This window comes from Petromyzon marinus, unplaced genomic scaffold, assembly GCF_048934315.1.
Source record: "Petromyzon marinus isolate PM22_M1 ecotype Great Lakes invasive population unplaced genomic scaffold, UKy_Petmar_22M1.pri1.0 PM_Scaffold_510, whole genome shotgun sequence".
Taxonomy (NCBI): domain Eukaryota; kingdom Metazoa; phylum Chordata; class Hyperoartia; order Petromyzontiformes; family Petromyzontidae; genus Petromyzon; species Petromyzon marinus.
Genome location: NW_027423514.1, coordinates 48,839 through 63,361, shown reverse-complemented (window position 1 = coordinate 63,361; position 14,523 = coordinate 48,839). Strand labels below are relative to the sequence as shown.

Sequence of the window (14,523 nt, the reverse complement as noted above, 5' to 3'; positions counted from 1 at the left end):
CCCATGCACGTACACACACATACACACACCACACCGCACAAACACACACACTGCACGCACCCACACACACACACCGCACACACCGCACACACCACACACACCGAACACAGACACGAAGCACACACGCACTGGGTGGGTGGGTGAGCGCATGAATGAGTGTGTAATTGGGTGAGTGAGTTGTTGACTCGGTGAATAAGTGGGTGGGTGAGTGGGTGGGTGAGTAGGTGGGTGAGTAGGTGGGTGGGTGAGTAGGTGAGCGGGTGAGTGGGTGAGCGGGTAAATAGATGAGTGGGAGGGCGAGCGGGTAAGTAGATGAGTGAGTGAATGAAGATGGTGGTGATGATTCTGATTTGATCACCTGGTCTCTGGCTTCAATTCCTCTCCAACCCCACCAGCATCATCATCATCAGGACCCCCATCATCATCAGCAGCATCCCTCACGTACTCCTGCCATACAGAAACAAAGATCCCCCATGTAGCATGTAGTAGACTGTAGTGCTGTTAGCGTGTGGCACCTATGAAGACGGGCAAGGCACACGAGGGGGTGGGCGGCCAGCACCACGCCCGGCCACCTTTCTCTTCCGAGCGCCGATGTTTACACCCAACTACCAAGTACTCACTGAAGGCTGAGTCGACCTCGCTGAGGCCCAGGACCACTTCAGACCATCGATGCTGTTATTGCGCGCACAGACAAGGCTCTCCTGTGTAGCCCACAAAGGTGTTGGGATTAGTGCTGTGAGTTATATAGGTTAATGCGTGGGTGAGTGTGCGGGTGAGTGAGTAAGTGGGTGAGTGTGTGGGTGAATGTGTGGGTAAGTGAGTGAGTGGGTGAGTGAGTGAGTGAGTGGGTGAGTGTGTGGGTGAGTGAGTGGCTGAGTGTGTGAGTGAGTGGGTGAGTGTGTGGGTGAGTGAGTGGGTGAGTGTGCAGGTGAGCATAGGTGAGTGCGTGGGTGAGTGTGGGTGAGTGGGTGAGTGTGTGGATGGGTGGATGAGTGTGTTGGTGAGTGTGTGGGTGAGTGTGTGGGTGAGTGTGCAGGTGAGTGAGCATGTGGGTGTGTGTGGGTGTGTGGGTGCGTGTGTGGGTGAGCATGTGGGCGAGCATGTGGGTGTGTGTGGGTGGGTGGGTGCGTGTGTGGGTGAGCATGTGGGCGAGCATGTGGGTGTGTGGGTGAGTGTGTGGGTGAGTGTGTGGGTGTGTGTGCAGGTGAGTGAGCATGTGGGTGTGTGTGGGTGGGTGGGTGCGTGTGGGTGTGTGGGTGAGTGTGTGGGTGAGTGTGTGGGTGAGTGTGTGGGTGAGTGTGTGGGTGTGTGGGTGAGCGTCACACTCACCACAAAGTCGTGGGTGAGGTCTGGACAGAACCGGGCGTAAACGTTGAGGTCGGGGTAGCGATGGCTTCTCGGGGGAATGCCTCCCAGCTACACACAGACACGGACAAAGGCCCCCCGTGTAGCCCACACAGGCTGTAAGGGCAAGTGCTGTCAGGAGTGAGTAGTCGCAGTGCCTCTGAAGGCCGGCACTGTGGCACACGAGGGGGTACGGCTAATTGGTGACCAGCACCAAGGCCGCCCGGCCGCCTTTGTCTCCCCAGGCTGACTCGACCTCAGGGAGGCCTACGACGGTCCAAATATTCGCTACTGCTTTTGGTCACTCCCTCATCCACTCCCTCACCCACTCCCTCACCCACTCACCCACTCACCTCCCCTCACCCACTCCCTCACCCACTCACCTCCCTCACTCACCTCCCTCACCCACTCACCTCCCTCACCCACTCACCTCCCTCACCCACTCCCTCACCCACTCACCTACTTCACCCACTCACCTCCCTCACCCACTCACCTCCCTCACCCACTCACCCACTCACCTCCCTCACCCACCTTCCTCACCCACTCACCCACTCACCTCCCTCACCCACGCACCTCCCTCACACACTCACCTCCTTCACCCACTCACCCACTCACCTCCCTCACCCACTCACCCCCACTCACCTCCCTCACCCACTCACCTCCTTAACCCACTCCCCTCCTTCACCCACTCACCTCCCTCACCCACTCACCTCCCTCACCCACTCACCTCCCTCACCCACTCACCTCTTTCACCCACTTCCTCACCCACTCACCTACTTCACCCACTCACCTACTTCACCCACTCACCTCCCTCACCCACTCACCTCCCTCACCCACTCACCTCCTTAACCCACTCCCCTCCCTCACCCACTCACCTCCCTCACCCACTCCCTCACCCACTCCCTCACCCAATCCCTCACCCACTCACCTCCCTCACCCACTCACCAACTCACCTCCCTCACTCACCTTCCTCACCCACTCACCTCCCTCACCCACTCACCTCCTTAACCCACTCCCCTCCTTCACCCACTCACCTCCCTCACCCACTCACCTCCCTCACCCACTCACCTCCCTCACCCACTCACCTCCCTCACCCACTCACCTCCTTCACCCACTCACCTCCCTCACCCACTCCCTCACCCACTCACCTACTTCACCCACTCACCTCCCTCACCCACTCACCTCCCTCACCCACTCACCTCCTTAACCCACTCCCCTCCTTCACCCACTCACCTCCCTCACCCACTCACCTCCCTCACCCACTCACCTCCCTCACCCACTCACCTCTTTCACCCACTCCCTCACCCACTCACCTACTTCACCCACTCACCTACTTCACCCACTCACCTCCCTCACCCACTCACCTCCCTCACCCACTCACCTCCTTAACCCACTCCCCTCCCTCACCCACTCACCTCCCTCACCCACTCCCTCACCCACTCCCTCACCCAATCCCTCACCCACTCACCTCCCTCACCCACTCACCAACTCACCTCCCTCACTCACCTTCCTCACCCACTCACCTCCCTCACCCACTCACCTACCTCACCCACTCACCTCCCTTACCCACTCATCTCCCTCACCCACTCACCTCCCTCACCCACTCACCTCCTTCACCCAATCACCTCCCTCACCCACTCCCTCACTCACTCACCTCCCTCACTCACCTTCCTCACCCACTCACCCACTCACCTCCCTAACCCACTCACCTCCCTCACCCATTCACCTCCCTAACCCACTCCCTCACCCACTCCCTCACCCACTCACCCACTCACCTCCCTCACTCACCTCCCTCACCCACTCACCTCCCTCACACACTCACCCACTCACCTCCTTCACCCACTCCCTCACCCACTCACCCACTCACCTCCCTCACCCACTCACCTCCGTCACTCACCTTCCTCACCCACTCACCTCGCTCACCCACTCTCCTCCCTCACCCACTCCCTCACCCACACCCTCAACCACTCACCTCCCTCACTCACCTTCCTCACCCACTCACCTCCCTCACCACTCCCTCACCCACTCACCTCCCTCACCCACTCACCTCCCTAACCCACTCACCTCCCTCACGCACTCCCTCACCCCTCCCTCACCCACTCACCTCCCTCACTCACCTTCCTCACCCACTCACCTCCCTCACCCACTCACCCACTCACCTCCCTCACCCACTCCCTCACCTCCCTCACCCACTCACCTCCCTCACCCACTCACCCACTCACCTTCCTCACCCACTCACCTCCCTCACCCACTCACCTCCCTCACCCACTCACCCACTCACCTCCCTCACCCGCTCACCTCCCTCACCCGCTCACCTCCCTCACTCACCTTCCTCACCCACTCACCTCCCTCACCCACTCACCCACTCACCTCCCTCACCCACTCCCTCACCTACTCACCTCCCTCACCCACTCACCCACTCACCTCCCTCACCCACTCACCTCCCTCACCCACTCACCTCCCTCACCCACTCACCTCCCTCACCCACTCACCTCCTTCACCCATTCACCTCCTTCACCCACTCCCCTCCCTCACCCACTCAATCAGTCACTCCCTCACCCACTTACCCACTCACCCCCACTCACTCCCTCACACACTCACCTCCCTCACCCACTCAATAACTCACTCCCTCACACACTCACCCACTCACCCACTCACTCCCTCACCCACTTACCCACTCACCCACTCAATCACTCCCTCACCCACTTTCCCACTCACTCCCTCACCCACTCACCCACTCACCCACTTACTCCCTCACCCACTCACCCACTCACCCACTCCCCTCCTACTCAATCACTCACTCCCTCCCTCACCCACTCACCCACTCAATCAGTCACTCCCTCACCCACTCACTCCCTCACCCGCTCCCCTCCCTCACCCACTCACCCACTCCCCTCCTTCACCCACTCACCCACTCCCCTCCCTCACCCACTCACTCCCTCACCCACTCACTCCCTCACCCGCTCCCCTCCCTCACCCACTCACCCACCCACTCCCCTCCTTCACCCACTCACCCACTCCCCTCCCTCACCCACTCAATCACCCACTCACTCACTCACCCACTCCCCTCCTTCACCCACTCACTCCCTCACCCAATCAATCACTCACACACTCCCTCACTCACTCACCCACTCCTCTCCCTCACCCACTCACCCAGTCACTCCCTCACCCACTCCCTCTCTCACCCACTCCCTCTCTCACCCACTCCCTCTCTCACCCACTCACCCACTCCCTTCCCTCACCCACTCACCCACTCCCCTCCCTCACCCACTCACCCACTCACTCCCTCACCCACTCCCCTCCTTCACCCACTCACTCCCTCACCCACTCACCCACTCCTCTCCCTCACCCACTCACCCACTCACTCCCTCACCCACTCCCTCTCTCACCCACTCACTCTCTCACCCACTCCCCTCCCTGACCCACTCACCCACTCCCCTCCCTCACCCACTCACTCCCTCACCCACTCCCCTCCTTCACCCACTCACTCCCTCACCCACTCACCCACTCCTCTCCCTCACCCACTCACCCACTCACTCCCTCACCCACTCCCTCTCTCACCCACTCACTCCCTCACCCACTCACTCCCTCACCCACTCCCTCTCTCACCCACTCCCTCTCTCACCCACTCACTCCCTCACCCACTCCCTCTCTCACCCACTCACTCCCTCACCCACTCACCCACTCCCTCTCTCACCCACTCCCTCTCTCACCCACTCACTCCCTCACCCACTCCCTCTCTCACCCACTCACTCCCTCACTCACTCCCTCTCTCACCCACTCACTCCCTCACCCACTCCCTCCCTCACCCACTCCCTCTCTCACCCACTCCCTCTCTCACCCACTCACTCCCTCACCCACTCCCTCTCTCACCCACTCACTCCCTCACCCACTCCCTCTCTCACCCACTCACTCCCTCACCCACTCACTCCCTCACCCACTCCCTCTCTCACCCACTCCCTCTCTCACCCACTCACTCCCTCACCCACTCCCTCTCTCACCCACTCACTCCCTCACCCACTCACCCACTCCCTCTCTCACCCACTCCCTCTCTCACCCACTCCCTCTCTCACCCACTCACTCCCTCACCCACTCCCTCTCTCACCCACTCACTCCCTCACTCACTCACTCCCTCACCCACTCACCCACTCCTCTCCCTCACCCACTCACCCACTCACTCCCACACCCACTCGCTCTCTCACCCACTCACTCCCTCACCCACTCCCTCTCTCACCCACTCCCTCTCTCACCCACTCACTCCCTCACCCACTCCCTCCCTCACCCACTCCCTCTCTCACCTCCCTCTCTCACCCACTCCCTCTCTCACCCACTCCCCCTCTCTCACCCACTCCCTCTCTCACCCACTCCCCTCTCTCACCCACTCCCTCTCTCACCCACTCCCTCTCTCACCCACTCCCTCTCTCACCCACTCCCTGTCTCACCGTCACGCCCTCCTCTGCTCCCCCCCCTCCCTCCTCCTCGTCGTGGTGGGGAGCGTCCCTCTGGTCCTCTCCATCCGACTCCGAGTCACTCGAGTCTACGTAGACAGCTATGGACGCCCACACAGACGGACACGCACAGACACAGAGGGAGAGACACGCACACAGAGACACACACACACGCACAGACACAGAGAGAGAGAGACGCACACAGAGACACAGACACATACATACAGACACAGAGAGAGAGAGACACGCACACAGAGACACAGGCACACACACGCACAGACACAGAGAGAGAGACACGCACACAGAGACACACACACACGCACAGACACAGAGAGAGAGAGACGCACACAGAGACACAGACACACACACACAGACACAGACACACACACACACAGACACAGACACACACAAACACACACACACACAGAGACACAGACACACACACAGATACACACACAGACAGACACAGAGAGAGTGAGATACGCACTCAAAGACACAAACACACACACACAGACAGACACAGAGAGAGAGATACGCACACAGAGACACAGACACACACACAGACAGAGAGAGAGAGAGAGACACGCACACAGAGACACACACACAGACACAGACACACACCCACAGACACACAGACAGACACAGACAAACACACCCACAGACACACACGCACACAGAGACACAGACACACAGACACACACACAGACACAGACATACACAGACAGACACAGACACACAGACACACACACAGACACACGCACACAGAGACACAGACACACAGACACACACACAGACACAGACATGCACAGACAGACACAGACACACAGACACACACACAGACACACGCACACAGAGACACAGACACACAGACACACACAGACACAGACATACACAGACAGACACAGACACACAGACACACACACAGACACACGCACACAGAGACACAGACACACAGACACACACACAGACACAGACATACACAGACAGACACAGACACACAGACACACACACAGACACAGACATACACAGACAGACACAGACACACAGACACACACACAGACACAGACATACACAGACAGACACAGACACACAGACACACACACAGACACACACACAGACAGACACAGACAGACACAGACACACAGACACATACTCACACAGAGAGTCCCGCGTAGTGAAGTGGAGTTTGGAGTCAAGGCCGTGCGGTGCAGCGGAGGTGCGGTGCGTGGATGTGCGGTGCCGTCTCTCACCGTGCGCCCCGTCCCGCTGCTGCTGCTGCTGTGCGGACCCCCACGGGGGTTCCGTGGACCCCCGTGGGGACCCCAGCGGGGGCAGGGGGTAGTCGAGGGGGCAGTGGAGCGAGGTGAGGGGCAGGCGGAGGTGCGGCTGGGCCCTGCGCATCACCAGGCAGGCCTGGGCAGCCAGCGCTGAGCAGCATGAGGTGGGGCGCTGCTGCACCACCGCCTGCAACCGCACGCAGACCGCACGCTCACCGCACTCACCACAATAACCACACCAACAGCACCAACCACACGCTCACCGCACTCACCGCACTAACCATACCAAAGCACCAACCACACCAACCACACGCTCACCGCGCTCACCGCACTCACCGCACCAACCACCCCAACAGCACCAACCACACCAACCACACGCTCACCGCACTCACCGCACCAACCACAGGCTCACCGCACTCACCGCACTAACCACACCAACCACAGGCTCACCGCACTCACCGCACCAACCACAGGTTCACCGCACTCACCGCACTAACCACACCAACCACAGGCTCACCGCACTCACCGCACTAACCACACCAACAGCACCAACCACACCAACCACACGCTCACCGCACTCACCGCACCAACCACACCAACCACAGGCTCACCGCACTCACCGCACTAACCACACCAACAGCACCAACCACACGCTCACCGCACTCACCGCACTAACCACACCAACCACACGCTCACCGCACTAACCACACCAACCACACGCTCACCGCACTAACCACACCAACCACACGCTCACCGCACTCACCGCACTAACCACACCAAGCACACGCACATCGCACTCACCGCACCAACCACACCAACAGCACCAACCACACAACCACACGCTCACCGCACTCACCGTACCAACCACACCAACCACACGCTCACCGCACTCACCGCAATAACCACACCAACGACGGCTATACACCAACCACACCGCACTCACCCGCAATAACCACACACACCACACTAACCACACAACCACACGCTCACCGCACTCACGGCACCACCAACACCAACCACATGCTCACCGCACTCACCGTACCAACCACACCAACCACACGCTCACCGCACTCACGGCACCACCAACACCAACCACACGCTCACCGCACTACCGCATAACCACACTAACAGCACTAACACACCACCACACCACGCTCACCGCACTCACTGCACCAACCACACCAAGCACACGCTCACCGCACTAACCACACCAACCGCACTAACCACACCAACTGCACTAACCACACCAACTGCACGCTCACCGCACTCACTGCACCAACCACACCAAGCACACGCTCACCGCACTAACCACACCAACCGCCAGCTAACCACACCAACTGCACTAAACTATACCACTGCAAATAACCACCCCAACCGCACGAATCACATTCTTACCAACCGCAAGCTCCGCCCATAGCTCACTCTCACCGCACGCTAACCGCATCAGCCACATGCGCTAAACGTCATGCACCACACCAACCACAGTAACCACACCAACTACAGTAACCACACCAACACCAACCAACCACAGTAACCACACCAACCACAGTAACCACAGTAACCACACCAACCACAGTAACCACACCAACCACAGTAACCACAGAGACGCACACTGCAGCGTGATTACTTACTTCGTACACAGTGCGAGTGAGGACTTCCTGGTGAGTACCTGAGTGAGTAGCTGAATGAGTGAGTTCCTGAGAGATTACCTGAGTGACTACCTGAGAGATTACCTGAGTGACTACCTGAGAGACTACCTGAGTGAGTCCCTGAATGAGTAACTGAATGAGTAACTGAATGAGCGAGTACCCACCGCAATAACCACACCAACCACACGCTCACCGCACTCACCGCACCAACCACACCAACCACACCAACCACACACTCACCGCACTCACCGCACCAACCACACCAACCACAGGCTCACCGAACTCACCGCACTAACCACACCAACCACACTAACCACACCACCACACGCTCACCGCACTCACCGCAATAACCACACCAACTGCACTAACCAAACCAAACCACACGCTCACCGCACCCACCGCACTAACCACACCAACCACACTAACCACACCAACCACACTAACCACACCAACCACGCTCACCGCACTCACCGCAATAACCACACCAACTGCACTAACCAAACCAACCACACGCTCACCGCACTCACCGCACTCACCGCACTCACCACACCAACCACACGCTCACCGCACTCACCGCACTAACCACACCAACCACACCAACCACAGCAACCACACGCTCACCGCAATAACCACACCAACAGTACCAACCACACCAACCACACACTCCCCGCACTCACCGCACCAACCACACCAACCACAGGCTCACCGAACTCACCGCACTAACCACACCAACCACACACTCCCCGCACTCACCGCACCAACCACACCAACCACACGCTCACCGCACTCACCGCAACTAACCACACCAACCGCCCTAACCACATCAACCACACACTCACCGCACTCACTGCACTAACCACACCAACCGCACTAACCACACCAACCGCACTAACCACACCAACTGCACTAACCACACCAACTGCACGCTCACTGCACTTACCGCACTAACTATACCATCCACACGCTCACCGCAATAACCACACCAACCGCACGAATCACATTCTTACCAACCGCAAGCTCCGCCCATAGCTCACTCTCACCGCACCCTAACCGCATCAGCCACATGCGCTAACGTCATGCACCACACCAACCACAGTAACCACACCAACCACAGTAACCACACCAACCACACCAACCACACCAACCACACCAACCACAGTAACCACATCAACCACACCAACCACAGTAACCACACCAACCACAACAACCACAGTAACCACAGTAACCACACCAACCACAGTAACCACACCAACCACACCAACCACACCAACCACACCAACCACAGTAACCACACCAACCACACCAACCACAGTAACCACACCAACCACAGTAACCACAGTAACCACACAACCCCCCAGTAACCACACCAACCACACCAACCACAGTAACCACAGTAACCACACCAACCACAGTAACCACAGTAACCACACCAACCACAGTAACCACACCAACCACAGTAACCACAGTAACTACACCAACCACAGTAACCACAGTAACCACACCAACCACAGTAACCACACCAACCACAGTAACCACACCAACCACACCAACCACAGTAACCACAGTAACCACACCAACCACAGTAACCACACCAACCACACCAACCACAGTAACCACAGTAACCACACCAACCACAGTAACCACACCAACCACAGTAACCACACCAACCACAGTAACCACACCAACCACAGTAACCACAGTAACCACACCAACCACAGTAACCACACCAACCACACTAACCACCCCAACCACAGTAACCACAGTAACAACACCAACCACAGTAACCACACCAACCACACCAACCACACCAACCACACTAACCACACCAACCACAGTAACCACACCAACCACAGTAACCACACCAACCACACCAACCACACCAACCACAGTAACCACACCAACCACAGTAACCACAGTAACCACACCAACCACAGTAACCACAGTAACCACACCAACCACAGTAACCACACCAACCACAGTAACCACACCAACCACACCAACCACACCAACCACACCAACCACAGTAACCACACCAACCACACCATCCACAGTAACCACAGAGACGCACACTGCAGCGTGATTACTTACTTCGTACACAGTGCGAGTGAGGACTTCCTGGTGAGTACCTGAGTGAGTAGCTGAATGAGTGAGTTCCTGAGAGATAACCTGAGTGACTACCTGAGAGACTACCTGAGTGAGTACCTGAGTGAGTACCTGAATGAGTAACTGAATGAGCGAGTACCAGAGTGAGTATCTGAGTGAGTATCTGAGACACTACCTGAGTATCTGAGTGAGAATCTGAGAGACTACCTGAGTATCTGAGAGACTACCTGAGTGAGTACCTGAATGAGTATCTGAATGAGCGAGTACCAGAGTGAGTATCTGAGTGAGTATCTGAGACACTACCTGAGTATCTGAGAGACTACCTGAGAGACTACTTGAGTGAGTACCTGAATGAGTAACTGAATGAGCGAGTACCAGAGTGAGTATCTGAGTGAGTATCTGAGACACTACCTGAGTATCTGAGTGAGAATCTGAGTACCTGAGTACCTGAGAGACTACCTGAGTGAGTACCTGAATGAGCGAGTACCAGAGTGAGTATCTGAGTGAGTATCTGAGACACTACCTGAGTATCTGAGAGACTACCTGAGAGACTACCTGAGTACCTGAGAGACTACCTGAGTGAGTACCTGAATGAGCGAGTACCAGAGTGAGTATCTGAGTGAGAACCTGAGAGACTACCTGAGTACCTGAGAGACTACTTGAGTGAGTACCTGAATGAGCGAGTACCAGAGTGAGTATCTGAGAATCTGAGAGACTACCTGAGTATCTGAGAGACTACCTGAGAGACTACCTGAGTATCTGAGTGAGAACCTGAGAGACTACCTGAGTACCTGAGAGACTACTTGAGTGAGTACCTGAATGAGCGAGTACCAGAGTGAGTATCTGAGTGAGAACCTGAGAGACTACCTGAGTACCTGAGAGACTACCTGAGTGAGTACCTGAATGAGCGAGTACCAGAGTGAGTATCTGAGTGAGAACCTGAGAGACTACCTGAGTACCTGAGAGACTACCTGAGTGAGTACCTGAATGAGCGAGTACCAGAGTGAGTATCTGAGTGAGAACCTGAGAGACTACCTGAGTACCTGAGAGACTACTTGAGTGAGTACCTGAATGAGCGAGTACCAGAGTGAGTATCTGAGTGAGAACCTGAGAGACTACCTGAGTACCTGAGAGACTACCTGAGTGAGTACCTGAATGAGCGAGTACCAGAGTGAGTATCTGAGTGAGAACCTGAGTACCTGAGTGAGAGACTACCTGAGTGAGTACCTGAATGAGCGAGTACCTGTGTGGTGTGGTAGAGCGCCGCCAGTGCCCCCGCGTGTACCAGCGCGCCCCTCCCCGCCCGCGTCCGTGCCCCGCGCCCCAGCGCCGCCAGCAGGGCGCGCCGCAGCCACGCGTAGCGGTGGCGCGCGTCGCGTCCGTGCCAGGCTAGGTACACGCGCAGCAGAGTGCGCAGGTGGCCCCGCTCGGCAGCGCGCCGGGCGTTCGTCTCTGCGGCGAAGGCACAAAGGTGGCCTCCGGAATCAGAACCCAGTGCGGCCCCTCCTCTCAACGCCGGCCATTGGTTCCGCGAAACCGGAACGTGAAGCGATTTGGTCGTTACGAGTGTGTAGGGAATAGAGTCCACGGCCAAGAATTTCCACTTCTGAACGCCCCAATGCCCACGAATGGACGTCGTCGATTGGCCGAGGCCCCGGTCAGACCACTTTTGAGCTCGCCGATTGGCCAAAATGGGCGGTCGCGTGCTCGTTGTGAGCCCGTCGTTAACGGTAAGCGAACACATTGGGCTCTATGGAGGCACTAAACCACCATACACTACACTCCTATATACTACACTCCTATACACTACTATACACTACACTATACACTACTATACACTACTATACACTACACTCCTATACACTACACTATACACTACTATACACTACACTATACACTCCTATACACTACACTCCTATACACTACACTATACACTACTATACACTACACTATACACTACTATACACTACACTACTATACACTACACTCCTATACACTACTATACACTACACTATACACTACTATACACTACACTCCTATACACTACACTCCTATAGACTACACTCCTATACACTACACTCCTATACACTACACTCCTATACACTACACTCCTATAGACTACACTCCTATACACTACACTACTATACACTACACTATACACTACACTCCTATACACTACACTCCTATACACTACACTATACACTACTATACACTACTATACACTACACTACTATACACTACACTCCTATACACTACTATACACTACACTATACACTACTATACACTACACTCCTATACACCACACTCCTATACACTACACTCCTATACACTACTATACACTACACTATACACTACACTATACACTACTATACACTACACTCCTATACACTACACTCCTATACACTACACTCCTATACACTACACTATACACTACTATACACTACACTATACACTACTATACACTACACTCCTATACACCACACTCCTATACACTACACTCCTATACACTACACTCCTATACACTACACTCCTATACACTACACTATACACTACTCTATACACTACTATACACTACACTATACACTACTATACACTACACTACTCTACACTACACTACTATACACTACACTACTATACACTACACTATACACTACACTCCTATACACTACACTCCTATACACTACACTACTATACACTACACTACTATACACTACACTCCTATACACTACACTATACACTACTATACACTACACTATATACTACTATACACTACACTACACTCCTATACACTACACTCCTATACACTACACTATACACTACTATACACTACACTATACACTACTATACACTACACTACTATACACTACACTCCTATACACTACTATACACTAAACCACCATACACTACACTCCTATACACTACACTCCTATACACTACACTCCTATAGACTACACTCCTATACACTACTATACACTACACTATACACTACTATACACTACACTACTATACACTACTATACACTACACTACTATACACTACACTCCTATACACCACACTCCTATACACTACACTATACACTACTATACACTACACTATACACTACTATACACTACACTCCTATACACCACACTCCTATACACTACACTATATACTACTATACACTACTATACACTACACTCCTATACACTACACTATACACTACTATACACTACACTCCTATACACTACACTCCTATACACCACACTCCTATACACTACACTATACACTACTATACACTACACTATACACTCCTATACACCACACTCCTATACACTACACTATACACTACTATACACTACACTATACACTACTATACACTACACTCCTATACACTACACTCCTATACACTACACTATACACTACACTACTATACACTACACTCCTATACACTACACTCCTATACACTACACTCCTATACACTACACTATACACTACTATACACTACACTATACACTACTATACACTACACTCCTATACACCACACTCCTATACACTACACTATACACTACTATACACTACACTATACACTACTATACACTACACTCCTATACACTACACTCCTATACACTACACTCCTATACACTACACTCCTATACACTACACTATACACTACACTACTATACACTACACTCCTATAGACTACACTCCTATACACTACACTCC

At 54.7% G+C, this 14,523-nt stretch overlaps 1 protein-coding gene across 2 annotated transcripts in view; it reads right to left on the bottom strand.

The window, feature by feature from the left end:
* Positions 1–38: 38 nt before the first annotated feature.
* Positions 39–14,523, bottom strand: part of LOC116937463 (cytosolic carboxypeptidase 1-like) — a 40,165-nt gene continuing 25,680 nt past the window's right edge. Inside the window, exons 8-12 of one of the 2 annotated variants that reach the window (XM_076064546.1) lie at positions 12,065–12,273; positions 7,043–7,256; positions 5,787–5,893; positions 1,330–1,416; positions 39–447 (exon numbers count right to left, since the gene is read on the bottom strand). In XM_076064546.1, coding sequence (XP_075920661.1) covers positions 355–447; positions 1,330–1,416; positions 5,787–5,893; positions 7,043–7,256; positions 12,065–12,273 — 710 coding nt within the window. In that variant the 3' untranslated portion in view covers positions 39–354. The remainder of the gene's footprint in view (positions 448–1,329; positions 1,417–5,786; positions 5,894–7,042; positions 7,257–12,064; positions 12,274–14,523) is intronic. The other variant, XM_076064545.1, reaches the window with a different exon arrangement.